General features: G+C 39.1%; 1 protein-coding gene across 5 annotated transcripts in view; it reads left to right on the top strand.

Moving 5' to 3' along the window:
- The window catches only part of LOC5568245 (ELAV-like protein 4), a 162,355-nt gene extending 153,531 nt beyond the window's left edge, over positions 1 to 8,824 (top strand). For 4 of the 5 annotated variants that reach the window (XM_021845879.1, XM_021845878.1, XM_021845877.1 and 1 more), the window contains 5 exons: positions 1 to 154; positions 341 to 379; positions 1,727 to 1,955; positions 2,763 to 2,946; positions 7,293 to 8,824. In XM_021845879.1, the coding sequence (XP_021701571.1) occupies positions 1 to 154; positions 341 to 379; positions 1,727 to 1,955; positions 2,763 to 2,946; positions 7,293 to 7,454 (768 nt within the window). In that variant the 3' untranslated portion in view covers positions 7,455 to 8,824. The remainder of the gene's footprint in view (positions 155 to 340; positions 380 to 1,726; positions 1,956 to 2,762; positions 2,947 to 7,292) is intronic. The other variant, XM_021845881.1, reaches the window with a different exon arrangement.
- The last annotated feature ends 10,103 nt before the right edge of the window (positions 8,825 to 18,927 follow it).

Raw genomic sequence — 18,927 nt, 5'->3', positions numbered from 1 at the left:
GTATCATTTGCACGACCAAGTTCCGAGGCAATAAAGGGAGCGAACCTGTACGTGTCCGGCTTACCGAAGAACATGCTGCAAGCGGATCTGGAATCGCTGTTCAGCCCGTACGGACGCATCATCACCTCCCGCATACTGTGTGACAATATTACAGGTTTGTGGTTTACGCTGTCTACATAAATTGTAAAGCTCTCTTTCAATTTAGTTGTTTTATATCTTTATTCTCAATATTCGTTATCTCGTAGTTAAGAGCAATTTAGTTAAGTGTTTCGTTTCATTTCTCGAATCTTAATTTTTGTTTCGTTCTTCCGTTTTCTTCGTTTTCCTTTTATTTCTGTAGCACGTCAGTATTCTTCCTCTTCCGGAGAAACGTCACCTGGTAGGTAGATTCAATTTTGTTTTCCGACTTTCATTAGATTATCGTGACAAATTTCCCGGTGAAAAGCTGGTGTCGATAGCAATGAATTCAAATCACAGCTATTCATATTTTCAATCAGTGGCGCGCTTTAAATATTTGCATAATTCAAATCAACCTCACGCCATGGAATTTATAATCAAACCTCAGCAGGGTGCAAATATTTGAAGCTTTACGGCTGCTGTCGTAATGGTTCGTTGGAATGGTGGCGGAATTTTTTGTTCTCTGTGGCTGCATTGGTGTTTGAGATTGCGGTTTAGAATAAATGCTATTTAGTTCATATGAATTTGGATAAAAATCTATTCAATAATGTAACACTAAAATGTATTAATTTTATTGCTGTTGTAGATAAACAATAATATGCATTAAGAAATTCGTGAAGTTTTATCTATTCATATCGTTGTACAGCCCTACGACGCAAATTAGTCGCAATGCTCTTACAAGAGAGCTAGACGGCACTGACATCCATCTTCCGGATACAATTCCGAATCTTCATGGTCAACTGTTTCGTAATATTGGCCCGTCAATTATTGTTGTATACTAGGTTACTGATGGAGCCAAAAAAAATCCAAAATGGGACAGCACCGGGGCAAGATGGCCGGGTTGCTTTCTTTCGGCACGTACGGCGTTTCGTGAAACCATACAACACGTTTGCGGAGTGCTTGTTGTTTCTACGCCATCTTCGATTGAACTGACAGCACCCGAGCGAAAAGAAACATGCCACCAGGGTTTGGAAAAAATCTGAAATTCACTCTACAGTAGCGAAGCAAAGCCAATCACAGTCAGCGAAGCCAGTGAAACTCACGCCCATCGCTGCTGCAGGCAAAAGGCCTTGAACATTGCAAACCACCCGTTGTTAAGGGCAACTCAAAATTTCTGTAGAAAAATGTTCTATTTCCTGCCGCATTTCCCGCATTTAGAGCCTTCAATGACACTAACGATTTGAAAAATTCATTCAACCAACATAGGCTACTTGATGAGATTCACGTTTTTAAACTACTGTACTGGGAAGAGGCACGCGGTTTTCGTGAAATTTAAGCCTACTACTATTACCATGCCCAGCACTGCATGCCACCTATTTTTAGGGAGTTCAGAGAGCAATTCTCTTGGAGAGAAAAATATACGCTCTTTACTTAACTTACAGAAAGGTTTCGAAATTATTATCATTTTTTCGGGTCTTTATGTTAGAATCTCGATTTTTCTCATTTTTAGATATTGCTGTTCTAATTTTGACATAATTTTATTAAATTAATACGTGTTCAGTATTCCAATCAAGTTCTATATATAACACTCCACACTTCTCAAACACAGGTCTTTCCAAGGGCGTCGGCTTCATCCGGTTCGATCAGCGCGTGGAAGCCGAGAAGGCCATCAAAGAGCTGAACGGCACGATACCGAAGGGATCCACCGAACCAATCACGGTGAAGTTCGCCAACAACCCGAGCAATACGAAAACCGTTCCGCCGCTGGCAGCCTACCTGGGACCACAGGCAGCCCGACGATTCCCCGGTCCGATCCATCATCCGACGGGACGATTCAGGTTTGATTCGATTCTATATGATTAACCCCTCTACCGGCAGCTTCATGTTTTACCGCAAAATGAATATTCAAATCGTTATATATTTTTTGCTTTACAATATTTTCGCTCTTTTTTTTCACAAGTTCTCAAAAAACTCTTCTAGTTTTAGGATCTGTGTCGATTTTGATCATTGGTCATTTGGTTTTGAAGATATTCCAAAATTCCTTGGGGGACCGACGCATAACCACAACCCCCCGTGAATTTTTCAGGCTACAGAATTTTAATCGTATTCGAAAATTCACTCTTCAGAACAATACATTAGTGAGAGTATGTTGTGAAAAAATGAAGCAATTTGGTGCAGCCGTCTCTAAGTAATGAGAATTTAGGTTTTAGGAACCACGACGGCCAAATAAAGATCTTAAAAACTTCAAAAAACATCAAATCGTAATTTTCAGATATCTTCAAGAATTCTTAATTGATTTGTATGATTTTTTCAGAGTAGCTCCTTATTACTTGGCATTATATAGCCCACATTTTATTTTTTGATAAAATGATCAAAAACAAAATGACCGCCAAAGACATTTTATATGGAAAATGTCAGTCCCCCAAGGAACATCAGAATATTTTCAAAACCAGATCACCAATGATTAATATCGACACGGATTCCTGAACTAGAAGAGTTGTTTGAGAACTTGTGAAAAAATGGTGCAAAAATATTGGAAAACAAAAAAGTTATCGCGATTTGAATATTTATTTTGTGGTAAAAAATGAAGCTGCCGGTAGAGGGGTTAACAATCAGTTGTTTAACAGATTTTTCTTCGTTTGTAGTGCCATTCCGAACTACAGATACTCTCCGCTAGCGGGTGATTTGCTGGCTAACACGATGATTCCGACCAATGCGATTGCAAACGGGTCCGGATGGTGCATTTTCGTGTACAATCTGGCACCGGAAACGGAGGAGAATGTGCTGTGGCAGCTGTTTGGTCCGTTCGGAGCGGTGCAATCGGTCAAGGTAGGTTCTCTTTATAAAGTCTCTTTTTAATTGAAATTGTCTCTTGAGTCATTATTTTTCCTTTCCACTTTGTAAAGAAAACTTATGCTTGAAAGTGTACAGACTAGAAAAAAAAACTTTAGAGCTTCTCCAGAAATTCTGCCAAAAACTCCACCTACAAAAATGTCTACAAAATGAAAATATCTACAAAAATTCATGCAGAGATGCCTTCAGGAGTTTCCCTAGGGATTACACTATGACAAGGATTACTCCGGATATTTTTCCAGCAATTTTTCAGAAATTCGTCCAAGGATACTTGAAGGGTTTTTTTCCAGGAGATTTATTCAGGGATTCTATAAGAAATTCCTCCAGGGACTCCACCAGAAATTCCTCCAATGATATCACCAGGATTTCCTCCAGTCATCCAGGGATTCGTCAAGAAATTGTTCATGAATTTCTCAAAACCTCCAGGAAATTCGCTACATGAGTTACTCCAAGGATTTTTGGTTAGCCACCAGGGATTCTCTAAAAACTCCAGAAATTTGTTGTAAAACTCTTTTTTCTGAAAAATTTTTCAAGAAAATCCCTGGATAAATTCCTGGAGGAATCCTTGGAGGAACCTCTCGGAAATTCGCGATAAAATCCCTGATGGATTTCATGGAGCTATCCTTTGAGGAATTCCTGGGGGATTCCCAGACGAAATTCTGGCAGGACTCTCTGGTGGATTTCTTGAGGATATCTGTTGAGGGATTTAAGAATAAATCCCTGCAATTGCTGGAAAAATATGTGGAGTAATCCCTGTAGAAACTTTTATTGAGGAAATCCTTGAGGAGTCACTGGTGGAATTCCTTTAGGAATCTGTGAAGAATTAGCTGGGAAAACGGTGATGGAATCAATGAAGGGTTACCTGGGTATCACTAGAAGAATCACTGTGGAGATTTTATAGGTGAAATCTCTGAAATGTTCTTTAGAGTTACCTATCTTGATACCTTGATGTCTACAGCGTAGCGTCACGCCATTGCCGGGCATATTGTAGAGCTCCATCTTCGTCGGTATTGGGCGAAACTTCTCCAGTTGCCCCGAACGTTTATGGTCGCCAGGTCCTCTTCCATGGTACAGCCTGCGTACAGCCAGCGTATTCGTGGTCTTCCCCGAAGCCGCCGACCTCTACCTGGTTCCCTGCTGAATATTATTTTCGCAATTCTTTCTTCCGACATTCGCACTAAGTGACCAGCCCACTGAAGTCTGCCGTATTTTACACGATTGATAATATTCGCATCTTTGTACTCTTGATACAACTCGTGCTTCATGCGTCTGCGCCACACACCATTTTCGAGTTCCCCACCGAGTATTATCCGCAGCACTTTACGCTCAAAAACACCGAGAGCTTTCCGGTCTGACTCTTTCAACGTTTACGCTTCGTGCCCGTAGAGAGCCACCGGAATAATCAATGTTTCATACAGGGCGAATTTTGTTTCCATTTGCAAGATGCGGGACCTAAGCTGGTTACGTAGTCCGTCGAAGGCCCTATTCGCAGCCGCAACACGTCTTTTCACTTCGCGGGAAACGTCGTTTTCACATGTCACAATTGTTCCAAGGTAAACGAATTCTTCAACAACTTCAAACACATCCCCTACACCACCATGCCTGATTCTATCTCTACCTGCAACCATGTACTTCGTTTTGGTAGAATTAATGGTCAGGTCTATCCTCGCTGTCTCCCTCTTCAGAGGCACGAAGGCCTCTTCCACTGACCTGCGTTCGATTCCAATTAGGTCTATATCGTCCGCAAAGCCAAGGAGCATGTGCGACCTTGTGATAATAGTGTCATTTCTCTGCACGTCAGATCTCCTAATAGCACTCTCGAGCGCAATGTTGAACAGTAAATTTGAAATCTGCGATCCGAACACTTGATTTCGAACCATCCAGCGTAACACGTATCAGCCTAATTAGTTTCGCCGGAAAACCATGTTCAGACATTATATGCTAAAGCTCATTGCTTTTCACTGAAACGTACGCCGCCTTGAAATCAATAAACAGATGTTGAGTCTGCAAGTTGTACTCCCGGAATTTATCTAGGATCATTCGTAAGCAAAACATCTTGTCCGTTGTCGAACGGCCCTCATGAAAACCAGCTTGGCATTCGCCGACGAAGTCTGTTAAGGCTAAGTAGCCCGTCATTCGTTTTGACAATAATGATGACTTTTCAGCTTGCATTTCAAAGTGATAAAACATAGTCTTAATAGTTTATATTGACTTGGAAAAGTATCACTGTACGTGCTAACATGCATAAACTATGCTGATACTTTTTCAGCTGTGTCAGTGCAAACCCAACTGATTACCTTTGATTCGAAATCGTGAGATGAATTAGCAACAATCATCAACAATGCGTACAAATTTCAATGACGGCCTACTTCGCCTTAAACAGGATGCGCGACAGATTTTTTTTACGCCGAATTGAGCAGAGTAATTCCTCTGTAATTGGCACACTCCAGTCTGTGCCCTTTCTTGTAGATAGGGCGGATGAGGCCATCCACCCAGCCGGTGGGCAATTCTTCGTTCTCCTATACCTTCAGAAGTATTCGGTGGATCGACTGGTAAAGCTGCTCACTTCCGTGCTTGAGAAGCTCGACCGAGATCTCGTCCTTCCCAGCAGCCTTACAGTTCTTCAGCTCGCTGATGGCCTTTTTAACCTCCCCTATGGTCGGTGGGGCCACAGCTTGATCGTCATCATCAATGTTCAACAATTGCTGAAAGTGCTTTTTCCACCTGGCAGCCACTGCCGTTTTATCGGTCAGCAAATTCCCTTCTCGATCATTGCACATGCATCAATTCCTGGAGGATATTACTTTATATTTCGGAAGCTCAGAGAGCCATAGCAGCAAACGCGTAGCTGTTGAGCAAGACCAAACTGAGGATCATGGATTCGAATCCCATCGATCGAGGATCTTTTCGGATTGGGAATTTTGTCGATTTTCCAGAGCATTTTACAATATCGTACCTGCCACGCGATATTCACATGTAAAAATGGTACATTTGTTCTAGAAATATGTCCCGGTTTTTTCTAGGAATCGGTAGAAAATTTACTGCTTGATTTCTTGGAGATCTAAACGAAAATCTTTCATGGAATCCTAGCAAAAGAGATGGAAGAATCACTGGATGAACTCCTGGATAATTTTTTGAGAAATTTGTGAAAAAAATCTTTGGATCAATTCCTGAAAAAAATCATGGTGAATTCTGAAACTATCCTTTAAAAAATCCAGGCTGAATTCTTGAATTTGTTTTGAACGACATTCATGGAAGAATTCCTTAAGGTGAAGATGAATCGAAGCCAAAGTTCAAATTTTCAAGAGCACGGATCTGGAGAACCAAACATCCGTTTAAGCTGAAAACTTAATCGATTGGTCACTAGCTGGTGGTGACCAATAGATTAGGTTTTCAGCTCAAACGGGTGTTTGGTTCTCCAGATCCGTGCTCTTGAAAATTTGAACTTTGGCTTCGATTCATCTTCACCTTAAGAAGGCCGTTTAAGAATAAATTTATGAGACCAATTTCCGGTATAATACCTGGAGCAATTTTAGGGAAAACACTTGAATTAGTTTCTGAAGAATTTCCTGGAAAAATATTGATAAAAAACATACAGTGATATTTGCTGTAATGACATGAGGAATATTTGTCGTAATCACAAAAAAAAACTTTGTGTTGTGGTGAACCGTCGCGAATAATTGTTCCTTGAATTTCGGATGATACACATCTGCCTCGGTTTGAAGTTAAAACACAAGTGTCGTTTATTTTATCCATTTGTTCTGTTGCCGTTACATATTGATGGAATGTGGATTAGGTGAGACTCGAAAAATATTATATTCCCACGTATGGTTTTCTACAACGTTAGCATTCTTAGCGCAACTAGAATGGCGCGTGTAGACTGTTGTACTGGAGACATTTTCCGTTGAAGACTTATGATCGTGAGAAAGCTTCAAAACGTAGAATTCTATGGAAATAATAAAGTGCTGATTTAATGAAAAAATGGTTGAGCGTTGCTAAGCGCAAGCGATTTGATTTAATAATGTTGTGGGATGTTAAGGTTAAATAATTACACCACAGTGTACATTCGAAGAGGAATGAAGGGCCGTCCTTATGAAATGAACACCTTTCCATCTCCTGGTTCCTTAATATTTTTTTCTATTTTCTTGGTTCCAGTTTGGTTTCTTTTTGTCTCATGTTCGTCCTCTTTTTAGTCTCTTCTTAATTCATGTTCGGGTTTTTTTCGGTCTCTTTTTTCAAGTTTAAGGTTTTTGACGTCTCTATTTTTAACAACAACTCATGATTGTGATCGAAGCTTATCATCTATTTTTTTCTTCGCGTAGGTCATCAAGGATCTCCAGACGAACAAGTGCAAAGGCTTCGGCTTCGTCACGATGACCAACTACGACGAAGCGGTCGTAGCGATTCAGTCACTGAACGGGTACACGCTCGGCAATCGGGTGCTCCAGGTTAGCTTCAAAACCAACAAGTCCAAGAACTCGTAAGGTGCTCAAGCTCTACCCGGTGGAAATGTATGATCGCCCCACTACCCCGTTACCAACAACCGCCAGGATGGGAAGGTGAACGAACTTTTGGGTTTGATTTGATTTTTAGTTTCGATAAGACGATGCTTTATAGAGTTACGATCACTAAGCTTAAGAACGTGGAACGCAAATTGTCAGTATTTCGACCTAGACGCTCGGACCGGAAAGTAAGTTCTTCCAGAAAGTGATTCAAACAGAGAGATTATTTGGTGAAAAGAATCCTCCAAAATATACACACATATTAATAGCTGATAGACGTAGTTGTGGGTTCCAGGATTGTGACAAAACCACAACTAAACAAGGTCAACGAACGTGAAGATCGAGCTTGATCATGGGATCAAGTGTAAAACAATTCCAAGATTTTTTTTGTTGACGCGGAACTAAACCTGCGGATCAATTGGTGGGAGCGTTTTGGCTCCACCATCAAGAGGCTCCATTTTACAACCGTGTTTAGGGACAAGAGTTTTAATAGGAGAATCTTTTTGCTAGATAAATTTAGTCACACGTGACCGGTATGCATGGAAAAGTAGGGAAATTTTATACAAGCTGAGATAGGAGAGCACGAAAGTGGGATACTTCTGATGCGATAGTGCTGCTCTTTGAAACTATTGAGTTTGTTTTGTCTTGCTTGACCTTTGAGTTTTTCCAACATGATTTCGTTGAGTTCAATTTCGATGATTTTTTCCTACTGCAATGCCTATGTTTCCGTTCTTTTGCTTTGCACTTTGGAGGATTTCTTTTTGTGTGTACATTACTTATTACTGACGCAATTGTAACAACCGTTTATTTTAATTTGTTTATTGATAAGTTTGTATTCTAAGTTGTATGATTTTATATTGGACATTTGGTTTTAAGAATAAAAATGCAATAAACATCCAACAGTCATCTTGAAAGAGTTGCCATTTTGCACCCAAACCTGAGTCTTAACTAAGTCAAGAGCATGACCATTAATGGTCGTCAGTGCTACAAGGAATCCGTTTCTAGTCCATTTTATTTCGATGACGGAGTTATAAATACGTGTTAACATATTTAATCAAACTTATTTGTGTATCTCTGTGTTTGTATAATTCAACTATTCGGATAATTGTATATTTTTTAAGTCATATTTATTTGTCAGTTCTATTCAACATGATTGTTTATATTCAGTGTAGCGTAGTTATATTTTAATGGTTTCAGGACGTTATCATGCGATCCGAGGCAAATATTTATTGGAAATGAGTTAATTATTATCGTTATCATCATCAGTTTTCTAAAGTTTTGGTTTCCATATGCACTATCTGTATTGTGAAATGAACAAAGAAGAATGAGTAAAATGAGTTATTTAAAATTTACATTGTTTGAGTTTTAATTATCAGTTATACTTCACTTTATTTGGTTCATCATTAATTTGGTATCCGGCTGGCCGTATGCAATGTCAACTGAAAGAACTTCATTATCCCGTAATGGATTTGGCCATGTAGTCGACATTTATCCATTATGCCCTTATGACGCTGCCCACAAATTACGTAACGCTCATGAGGAGGGGGAATCGTAATTTATCGGATATTAATAAGGAGTCGGCTGTATTTATCAGTTTAGGAACAGCGTGACATGTGTATGAGATCCTACAGTTGATCCAATAGTGAAGTTTTCGTGAACCCGGGACCAGAACTTAAGGAAGAAAATTTGGTATTTTGGTACAATTTCTCAAGAATATAGGTGAACTGATTCTTGTTGAATTCTATGGAAGACAACAATAAAATATTATCTCGAGGAAGGAATTCCTGAAACCATTAGATTGTTTAATGTAGTGGTTTTGAACCCATTACTTTACCCATAGTAAAGCAAATGTTGCACTTCTCCCAGGAGAAAATTCCCCCTCGGTTGAGAAACGCTGACTTAGGGATTAGTTTTTATTGGTGCCCTATTTTTCAAACACGTTTAAGGAACATCCCATTATGCCTATAGAATGAATTTTGTAGTATCCATGATATGTGTGTGCTATCTTTCGCGCCAGATGCAGCAATGTTGCCTGCCCAGAAGACAAATGAGCACTTTTGAAGAATTTCTGATTGAATATATAATAATAACTAATTACTGAGTCGTCCGGTTTAAATACGTGTTGCTTCTTGAATTATGTTTTCCAAAACTTTCAACGAATTTAACATGTTTTGCACATGCTGTCGGACACCTGCTGCGTGGCACTTGAGGTTTAGTCTTCTATCTAAAGTCACTCCAAGGATTCGGGCATGTTGCTTTTCTGGTACTGCCAGGTCATTTATCAGGATTGGTGAAACTTCCGGATGTTTGGGTTTCTTAAATAGATGTAAAAAGTACGACTTTTTCGCCGAAATGGACATTTTGTATTGTTTTCCACACTATTTTAGTGCTTTTTCTGCAGCTTGAATTTTGCGTCGGACCTTTTCACACATTTTTGTCGATAGCCAGGGTCAGTTCGTCTGCATACACAAATATATGAAGGTGACCGACGTGGGGGACTCCTGTAGTTTGGATTTTACTTGAAGACAGAGCATTCCCCAGATTATCAAGGTAGAACCAATCATGTTTCTACCTGCTTTATCGTAGGCTTTTTAGGGGTCGATCATTAAAGCTTCGCAGTGTTGGCTCTCTTCGAAGGGTTTCCGAATGGCACTTTCCACTGTGGCAAAATACGTATCAACTCATCTGCCTTTGCGGAAGGCGAATTGGTGAGAATTTAGTCGACGGTTTTGCTAAAGCAGCTGAGTATGGTTATCGGCCGTCGATTGCCAATTTGTTTGGGGTCTTTCTTGGTTTTGGTAATGGAATAACTTATGCCTTCTTTCCATGTGTCGGATATTGCGCCAGTACTCCATATTTCGTTAATGGCGTCTAAAGCTTGGAGTTCAATGCGGTACGGCAGTAGCATTTGACAGCTGCTGTTGTCTACTCCCACTGAAGTGTTCCCCCCTTTGTCAGTGGCTTAGAAAAAATCTTCTGTGGAGAAATTCTTATTAAACTCGACGTCCGTGTCAGCGTGATTCATCATATCCTGAGACATCGTATCTACACAACCTTTACTAGTTGAATCGAAACGAGAAATAGTTTCAAAAATAAACACGCCAAATTCTCGGAAATCTGATGTGACGACCCACCCAGTTACATTGTCTACCACTAATACCGGTTGGCGGATATTTCTTCTGCCACGAAGGGTATATACTTTACGCCACAGTTCACCTCCGTGGGTTTGAGGGTTTAATCCAGACACATTTTTTCCCAGGACGCCTTCCTAGCTTCCGCAACAATTTTTCTGGATTCATTTCGCGCTCGTCGAAATTCTGCCAACGCGGCCTGTTTCCTTGGGTCGTCGTCGTGGAATCGTTCTGGGGCTCTCAGTTTCTTCCGCCTTGACTTGATTGCTGCGCTCATTTCCAAATGGAACGCATGTAGTGCCCAGTTTGCCCGAAGTCCTCGGAATGGATTGTTCTGCTGCCATGATGATTTCTGTGCTGAGTTCTTACGCTGAATACGGCTGGGAACGGTGTATCTGTTCTAACAGGTCATCTTCATATAACGTCTCCCTCGTGTATCCATCGTTTTCCATAACGGATTGTTGGCGTCAGCATAGATGAAGCAATCATCACTGGGAAGTGGTCACTGGTGCGATTATACGAATCCACCTGCCATTGTAGTCGGCGTAATGATCGATGATCGGCTCAACTTTAATAGCCATGTCCATTATGCCTGCGAGACGGCTAGCGTGTCCCCATCCATCCTTAGGTACGCTGGTCCAGCGTGGGTAGGTACGCTGAAGACAAAGAGGAATCGAGTTAGGCTTGCCCGTGGGTATCGAGTGCCTACCGCACCATATCGTCGGAGGCGGTTACGTTTTGGAAGAAGATTATGAGTGCTACGAGGCAAGGGGCAATAGAGAAGTCCGGAAGACTGCAAGAACCGACACAATTGGGTTTATTCTACGACCGGCGTGAGGTGACAATTGTCGGTCTCGTATAGCGAGGTGACAATTCTCGACTCGAGTGAAGTGACTCGCCGTGTAAATCAAATGGAGAGTCACTTCACTCGAGTCGAGAATTGTCACCTCGCTATACGAGACCGACAATTGTCACCTCACGCCAGTCGTAGAATAAACCCGAATGTCTTATCCCAAACTTGTCGAAATGGGTGAACAGGACACACGGACGAGTCAGGTTCCACATGACGCAGTTCCTATCAGGCCACGGCTGTTTAAACAGTATCTGCATAGATTCCGCCACGATGAATCGCCGTTCTGTCCAGAGTGCGGCGATGTAGAGGAAACGCCGGAACACGTAATTTTCGAGTGCCCACGCTCCGATACGGAGCGTGGAGAGATGAAAGCTGTCAGTGGTGAAGACGTCCGAGTGAGCAACATCGTGGACAAAATGTGTAGTGACGAAAATATCTGGAATGCGGTGAATACACCGAAGGTGAAGATAATGATGTAACTCTAGTGGAAATGGAGAGAACAGCAACTGAGTGATTGAGTGATTGACGTACAATTCGGGCCGAGTGTCGTACGGCGGGGAGCCCCGACGGAGTTGGATAGATCCGCTACTGGGGGCTATCCAACTAGAGTATGAAAAGTTCGGGGGCTAAATGGCTCAGTTTTGCAGTGAATTCCTTCGGAATAGAACACGATAAACGCAAGAGCCAACGGGCTCTGGATCGTTGGAAAAGAACACGAAGACAATTTCAAACTCCAGGATAGCTTATTATAAGCACAAAGAAAACAAGCTAGTCCATTCTCTGTAGATAGCTACTGACTGATAACTCAACTAGCTACTCCCGCTCCTTTCATTCAATCCAGGTATCTATAATTCATACATTTCCACAAAGTGCAGCATAGCATACCTTTAAACACTACCACCGACGATGCCCGTATATTCTACCTACGGGTGCGACACTACTATCCCAACATGGATGACGATCATGTGGAGAGACAGTCTGAGTCACGTGGTAACACTGGAGCGCGACATGAATCGTGGTCGATTTTCGGAAGATTTTCCAACGGCGTGGAACTCTCGGTCGGAGTAAGTAGGATAGATCCGCCGCCGGGGATTAGCCGAATAGAGTCGAAAAGTTCGAGAGCTAAATGGCTCACGGTCGGTGTTGGGGGAAATTTCTTCTTTGAGAACTCACTGATTCCAAGATGAGTCGCTGAATGGCGACAGTTTAACATAGTTGGTTATGTTAACAGGATCGCTAAATGGCGAAAGTATAGCATGTTACAAAAAATACTAACAGGAGCCAAAGGGCTTAGCATGGCAATAATATAATACGACGAAATCTAACAAAGCGGTGCAAAGAGCACATAGCACCTCTCCTTCGAAGTAATACTGCAAGGTGGTGCCGGAGGGGAAGCCAGGTGAAAGGGATCCTTGGAGAGTTTTTTTTTTAGTGGGTAGGCACACAAGTGAATCCCACACAGCGGCAACCAAATCTGTACACTGGCATGTGCATGAACAATACACACAGCAGGCCAGGTTCCCCAAGAAATTTTGGATTAGCTCCAGATCCAGATGATCAATTATCAATATCGACACTTATTCGAAAACTAGAAGAAATTGAGAAATTGAGAAATAATGGTGCAAAAATGTCGAGAAACAAAAAAGTTATCGTGATTTGAATATTTTTTTAGCGGTAAAAATGAAGCTGCCGGTAGAGGGGTTAAACTCCTAGATGCATGAAAAAAAACCTGCCATTGTAGTCTCGAAACTATTTCTGGTGATACTATTGAAAGGTCGATGGCAGAAGTTACTACATTTCTTGGATTTAGACGAATGTGTTCGCCTGTGTTGAGAACTATAAGATTGTGTTCTGCAACGAAGTCTTCAACTACGGAACCTTTGCTATCGTTTTTATTGAGTTTACGGAGGTACGGTTCTGCCATCTGGAAAAAGATTACTCGATGCGTGAAAATTACTATTCACAATCGTTCATCATTGTGCCTAATAAAATAAGGCTAAATTATCTTGCAATTACAGAAAACTGGATAAAGTAATACACACTCAACATTAGAATGATAGGTAAAATACACTGAAAATATTATTCAAGTTCGATCAACGTGTTTCACATGTGAATTTTCACTAATTGTAAAACACATCACATGGCAAACTAGTTCTACTAGTGATGGACATCACAATTGAAAAACATGTTAAAATCATGTGTGTAAGACTTTGTTATCGAACCAAAGTCAATCCTCAACAGAATTACATATTTTACATGTCATTACACCATGCCATTCGACACGTCAGATCCACGTTGAAAAAGAAAGTGGATCGAACGTGTGGATTATTTTCATTCCAAAACTAGTGTGTCTCGAGCCTGAAACAGTATTTTTTGGAAGTAAAGCCGTTGGTCCCGAGACGAACTAGCCCAGGGCTAAAAATCTCGTTAATAAAGATAAAAAAAGTATTTTTAGACAAGCTTTCAAATCAGCACCAAATTTAGACTTCACTCCAGTTGTTTGTGGATGACAGCCATTTCAGTCCTGTGAACTAATGTCCTACAGATCCGGGTCTTGTTTTTGCTTATAGTCACGAAAAATACGTAAACAAAACGAGCAACTGATGGTGACGACAAGCCTGCTAAAAAGTGTGTTCGCAGCTTTCCAAACATAACGTCATCCTCGGCAAATTCGTGAACTTTCGGCTCGTTGAAGTTGGCATTGCACAAAATATAAATTATCACAAATACACTGGTCCCACAGCTATGAATCATTTAAGGCTGTGCTTTAATTTGAAAAATTATAGAGAGTAAAATAAACAACATTTTCTTATGAAATCAATTCCGAATGGTAAAGTGGGGTATATACAGTATTGGACAAAACATTTGCAATTTTTTCGATTTTCCATACAAAATGACCAACTTTGGAAAGCTAGATCTCAGTTATTTATGGACCGATTTAAATGAAATTTTCACAGAACATCATATATAACTTGAATTTTAACATATATTTTTGTATAATTTTTCCAAACACGAGTTTATAATTATAACAGTTTAACTAAAGTGTAAATTTCGACGGAAAATTCAGAACATTTTATCTTAAAATCTGATAGCTCCACACAAAAATTGTCTTCAGCAAACTTGTTCATCTCATTAACAGCTACAACTTTGCTGAATACACCATGCAGCTATTCCTTCAAACTGTTTAGTTATGCCATTTATAAAAAATCGTCAAAAAATTCACTTTAGTCAAACCGTTACTGCTTTTGACCTTGTGATTGGAAAAATGACTCAAAAATATATGTTAAAATTCAAGTTATGTCTGATGTTCTGCCAAAATTTCATTCAAATCGGTCCATAAATAGCTGAGATATAGCTTACCAAAGTTGGTCATTTTGTATGGAAAATCGAAAAAGTTGCAAATGTTTTGTCCAATACTGTACCTGCAGTTCATGCACAATGTTGTCATTAAAATTGTTGAAAACATTTGAAATTTTCACTTATTTGAACATTGGCTGAAACCACAATTTATGAATCGGCAAAAAAGTTGTCCACAAATATGAATCAAAGTGAACACGATTTATGAATCAGTTGTCTACTTTCAAATATTTTGCAATTAAATGCTATATAGTTCATATGTTTATTAAAACACTGCCTCGGACAACGTTTATTATATCCGGGGGTGAACCAGAACCTAGTATTTCAAGAATCTGCATAACATTCCTTGATTTTTAATTTTGCTACTGAGCGAGCTTAGTGAACATTTGTGGATATATATGCTTCTGGAGCATGTTTATTTGGAGGATGATGGCAGGTAATGTAATTAGACAATCATGTCTATGTAGATGGCAAAACTCGTAAATGCTTGACTCGACTGCCTTTACTGCACTGATAAAAATCCACACGTTCGAACTGTGTGTTTTAAATTGTTGATCGATTCATGAACGTCCATATCGATTTACTGTGATTTTCTTGCAAAGTTCGTGTGTGTTACACATTGAATTCCTTTGTTTTACTTCATGGATTGATTCATTTTTTCCACATTAATTCCCGAAGCTTTCCCTTTAGATTCGTATGCGTCAACCTATGGAAGCATAGACCATCACCCAACACGGATTCAGTGTGTTTTGCTTATGGTTAGCTTGTGTCATGATCATCATGTTCACATTGGTTGATTTATCGATTTGCGCAATGCGTTTGTTGTGATTAAATCGATGTGCTTTGCTAACAATTTCCATGTTCAAAATTTCTAAATTGTTTGTGATCAACCCATAGTGAACTAAACTGCGGTTGGACCTCGTGTTGAACGACAGTCATCATGCTTCCAAAGAGAAAAGCCAATTTTGAAGCTGAAAGTGTTAAATGAAATTCGTGAATTCGATTTTTCTTTTATTAGTAAAGTTGTCTGATATAAAAGAATTCTACCTTTCTCTACAAAAATGGAACATAATGCATGGTTTGCAAAAAAATCGGATTCCACTAATAGTTTTTTAAGGTTTTCAGTATTGAAAAAAAAAATGGTGTGAGCTAATCCTGGGCTTCCCAAATTATGGATTTGCAATGTCCCGCTTGCTGCTGACTCACTTGAATAAAAAAAAAAACATTAAAGTGAGCTTGAATGTAGGCAGAGGAGCCTTGAATCCATATTTTGGGGAGCAAGAGTTCTTCTACCAAATTTCTTCCTTCATTCTTATGACATTCATGTTCTGTCACACATGGCTATCTAAAGTCGCTACATTTCGAATTCAATAAGCAAATCAGTTGGGTTTCAATAGTTTATTATTTAGACATTCATGTTTGCTTCACATGACAACTTAATTTTGATACACATGTGAAGAAATGACGGAATCCATATGGCTACCCCACTCAAGTTATGTGGTCTCCTCATTGCACAAATCTATAAGTAAAACACATGACCTTGTCGTGTGGATTTTTTTCAGTGTGAGGATTCCAATATTATAAGGTGGCACATTACGCACGTGAAAAAATCTGAATGTAAACGATCTTCCATGACCTCTGTTTTTTGGATTTTTTAAAAGTTTTTTTTTACTTCTCCATGTGTCTGATAGAAGAGCCAACAGTTTAGCCTGGGAGTTAATCTAAAAAACTTAAGTGAAACAAAATAGATCATAAAAATGTCAAAAAATTGTATTTATATCAATCAGGGAGGATGCAAACCAGTTCTTTAAATTCCCACTCTTTGCTTTTGGTCCTTCTGCAGAAGCAAAACCCCGTTTTATAGCAAAATTAGGACAAACCTATCAGGTGTTGTTAAAAAATTTTTTACAAAAATTAATACATCTGTACTGTTTCTTTTTGTTCCTCCATTGTATATCCATAAATTATTCAACTTAATAATCTTTGAGGCCTTACATAAACAACGTCGGCAATTTGTATGGCCATATAATACCCATAAATAACATTTTTCATAAGAATTTGTTTTTTCCTAAATCATGGAAATTCATTATTATGTTCATACTCCTTTTCCACAAAAAAAATAAATTTTCGTAGTTTATGAACAGTCCCTTTGCACTTTTGCTCTCCTGTAACAAAATTTTACATTGAACATTATTTGAAACTTAGAATCATTTTTGAAAATACTAAGTACTAGTAGTTTGAACGCTGAATCATAAATTGTGACTGGTGTGTATATTTCCCACAATTTATTGATCAAGTATTTTACTCAAAAATTTCATCAAAATCCGTATAAATACGCATTTATCTCTAATAGCTATGTTTATTGAATCTGTAAATGTTTTCTGGGGCTCAAACTCTCACAAAAAAATCTTTGAAACACACTTTAAAACGTCATTTATAGCTAGGCGTCAATAGGTACACGGCTTACGAAGTTGGCCAAAAATACAGAACAAATAGCTACAAAAAGAATTTAGTAATATTGTTGGTTCATATCGCGATCAAGAGCTATTTTACTGAGATAAAAAGCCTTGAAATGGTTGAACACTGTGTGTAGTTTGTTAGTAAAATGATTATTTGATGTTTTGTGATAAGTTTGATAAGAATTTTGTGTTGTAAAATCAGCTGATTCATAAATTGTGGGTAATTCAACTGCGTGGGGTGACTGTACTCAGTATCGTAAAGCCGAATCATTGCGAAAACGAACAAAAACAAACTCCGCTAGCACGAAGCCAATCTGACTATAAGAGCGAATACGACGAGCAAGAGAGTATGTGCAACACAAGCACACGTTCAGTTTCACCAACTGTTGGTGTCTTTTTAATATTTAATTTCACCTAGAGGCACTGAATTTGAAAATTGAATATAAAAAATTACAAATGAATTTTATAGGGTCGGCGTTCCCTTAGTAGACAGTCCCCTATAGTTGCACTAGTGGCTTTTTACGGCCGTTTTGCTATAAATCCTTTCCAAATTATTTTTTGACATGAAGGTCAGGAGCTACTAACCTAAGTAACATTAATACACTGCTTGATTTTGTTCAAAAAATTATCGAAATAATTAGTTTTGCTTAAAATTTAAGCTCCCTTGCGCCTATAGTAAACCTATTGTTCATATAGTAGCACTACTGAGAGAAACTATTTTTTATTTTAAAAAATAATTGACGAATTAAGAGCTTTTTTGGCATCAAACGATAGTTTTTGATCCACATTTTAAAGGAAAAATATGGAAGTTTTGTAAAAATACGGTTTTGATTTGTATTTTGCCAACGCCGTGATGCTAGTGCTACTATAGGAACAGAAATTAGAAATAGTGCTATTATAGGCACATGTGTTCCTATAGTGGCACAAGCGATAATAAATACAAACATATGAGTTTTCGTAGTTCTCATATTTTTCCCACAAAGCCAAAATAAAGCTTTTAGTTGATGTAAAAATAATGATGCTAGCGTTATTTTTCGATTTTATACGAATATTTTTTCTTAGCTATGCGGCTTTTGGTACATCGATCCTATTACTGGTGTAAGAAAACGGCAATGTGATGTCTTTTAATAAAAAATATAACTTTTACAATTTGCGGATGTTTTTGTGGGGCATTCTGATGGAAATTATTTTTTTCACAAGCGAAATTGAATTTACTGCCACCGAATGTTAGTAGGTGGATGATAATCAGTGTATAAAAAGTAATTGAAAAACTGAATACACGTTCTACCAGATTCGTGCATGTTTTGTCAAAAAAACATTCACACGAAGAAGAAATTAACGATGATGGATCCTACTGAGAGTCGGCGTTGTTGACTGTATATTGAAATATGCAGACACTGCAAATACTAATTTGATGCTTCAGCCGCACCTTTTAATCGCCTGTGAGCACTCAAAAGACCAAACTGTAAGGGCCTAACTGGAACTATGCTGAACCAAAATATTAAATTGCTGGGGCTTAACTGGAGACCCGAAGAACTGCCAGAATGATATATTACTTCAACCATTTTTACGAGATGTAGTGTTTTATGAGATTTAAAGTTATATGAGCCACGTAGTAGACTTTCTAAGTGTTGACAGCAGAAACACAGTTTGTT

The sequence above is a fragment of the Aedes aegypti genome, chromosome 2, assembly GCF_002204515.2.
Source record: "Aedes aegypti strain LVP_AGWG chromosome 2, AaegL5.0 Primary Assembly, whole genome shotgun sequence".
Lineage (NCBI taxonomy): Eukaryota > Metazoa > Arthropoda > Insecta > Diptera > Culicidae > Aedes > Aedes aegypti.
This window is presented reverse-complemented; position numbering and strand designations above follow the sequence as displayed.